The sequence below is a fragment of the Chiloscyllium plagiosum genome, unplaced genomic scaffold (genome assembly GCF_004010195.1).
Source record: "Chiloscyllium plagiosum isolate BGI_BamShark_2017 unplaced genomic scaffold, ASM401019v2 scaf_29548, whole genome shotgun sequence".
In the NCBI taxonomy this organism is placed as follows: domain Eukaryota; kingdom Metazoa; phylum Chordata; class Chondrichthyes; order Orectolobiformes; family Hemiscylliidae; genus Chiloscyllium; species Chiloscyllium plagiosum.
Window position 1 is genome coordinate 7,429 of NW_025208399.1, and position 1,997 is coordinate 9,425.

General features: G+C 52.6%; 1 protein-coding gene across 1 annotated transcript in view; it reads left to right on the forward strand.

Moving 5' to 3' along the window:
- The window catches only part of LOC122546691, a gene marked incomplete at both ends in the record, with an annotated part of 2,921 nt that extends 1,346 nt beyond the window's left edge, over positions 1–1,575 (forward strand). Inside the window, 3 exons of the mRNA XM_043685347.1 lie at positions 229–403; positions 746–902; positions 1,383–1,575. Of these exons, the coding sequence (XP_043541282.1) occupies positions 229–403; positions 746–902; positions 1,383–1,575 (525 nt within the window). The remainder of the gene's footprint in view (positions 1–228; positions 404–745; positions 903–1,382) is intronic.
- Between the last annotated feature and the right edge of the window lie 422 nt (positions 1,576–1,997).

Consider the following 1,997-nt stretch of genomic DNA (forward strand, 5'->3'; position numbering starts at 1 on the left):
GGGTGGATGTGGGGTAGTGGTTGTGTGTGGGATGGTGGGTGTGTGGGTGTTGGGTGGTGAATGTGTGGGCACGAGGTGGGAATGTGTGATGTGAAGTACTGCATGTCTCCTATGTTGTGTGTTTGTCCCTGTGTATTGGTACAGGGCTGGGAGGTTGCATTAATATGTGCCCAGTTCCATGTGCTGCTATCTCTCTCTCTCTCTCTTTCTCTCCCTCTCCACCTCCAGGTGTGTGATGTGTCAGCGCTGAAGGAACTGCCAGTTCTACAGACCCTGTACCTGGATAATTTGGACATCAGAGAGACCTCACTGCAGGCCCTCAGCTCTCACCCTACTCTGTCCTCACTGAGTGTCTCAGGACTGCACGCACTCAATGGAGACACTACACTGAAGATTATCTCAGGTTTGGTGGTGGTTCAACCAAGATCCAACTGAGCAGTAACAGACTCTCAACTCTCCCTGGCTTTTCACAATCTGACATCAGCTGAACTGATGAGGCACCCTCACCCCAAATACACAGCTATTATCTCAGTATCTAACTGCGTGCTTTCTATGTCCGGGGAGGGTTTGATGGGGGACAGTGTAGAGGGAGTTTTCCTTCCAGGTTAAAAGAGGAGAAAGAGTGTGTTTATATATGTATAGAGGCTCTGGCAGTACATTAAAATGCCTCACTTATTGCTGAAATGTTTCTGGTGTTACTAGTGCACCATTGTAAATATTCACATGGTTCCCTCTGCTGCTGCAGGTCTGAATCTGACTCACCTGAAGCTCCCAGACAGACAGACGGTTAGCGACTCTGGAATCCATTTCCTATCTCTTCTGGAGCGACTGACTGAGCTCGACCTCACTGATTACACCCAGGTCACAGACCAAGGCATCAGCTCCCTGGGCAGGCTGCAGCGGTAAGCCTTCACCTGTTTGTTATTCATACCCTTCTCCACTGTGAATTGCCACAGCCAGTTAGAACACTCTCTGGTTACACCCTGGTACACTGGGCTGCAGGGGACTCGAATGGTGGGAATATCTGATCTGGCCTGAGAAAGTCAAAGGATTTATTGGTCAGACTGTGGGACCTTTGTCCTGATCACCATCTGGTGCCACCTCGAACATTCTTACCCATGGTCTGTGTGCGTGTGTGTGTGTGTGTGTGTGTGTGTGTGTGTGTGTTTGAGTGAGTGGTTGGGGGTGGAGGTGTGTGAGTGTGTGTGAGAGAGAGAGAGAGGGGTTGGGTGTGTGTGTGTGTGGCTTGTGTCTGCGCAGGCTGGGTTATGTGTGTGGTGAGTGTACACATTTGTGGGATGGTGTGTTTGCTGTGAGTTTATTTGAAAGGTTTGTGTTGTGCTCGGGAAGCAGCTAGCTAATCCTGCCCTCTGCTTGTGTAGGTTGGTGAAGCTTTCTCTGAGTAACACTTTGGTAACAGATGCAGGGTTAGTTCACCTGCAGTCTCTGAAGAACCTCCAGGAGCTCTGTCTGGACCGCACGAGGGTCAGGAGCAAAGGGGTGGCCAAGTGCATCAGGAACCTGCCTCGTTTACAGGTCAGGAACAGAGCTCAACACACGCACAGGCACAGACACGCACGGATGCACACACACGCGCACACGGATGCACACACGCGCACACGGATGCACACATGCACAGACATGCACACGCACGGATGCGCACACATGCATACACTCACACGCACAGACACACAGACACGTGCACGGATGCGCGCGCACACGCCCGGATGCACACACTCGCACGCATGGATGCGCACATGCACGGATGCACACACAAACGCACACGCACACGCACGGATGCGCACACATGCATACACTCACACGCACAGACACAGACATGTGCACGGATGCGCACGCACACGCACGGATGCACGCACACACGCATGGATGCGCACATGCACGGATGCACACACAAACGCACACACGCACGGATACGCGCACACACAGGCGCACACGCACACAGACACTCACATGCACAGACACGCATGCACACACAC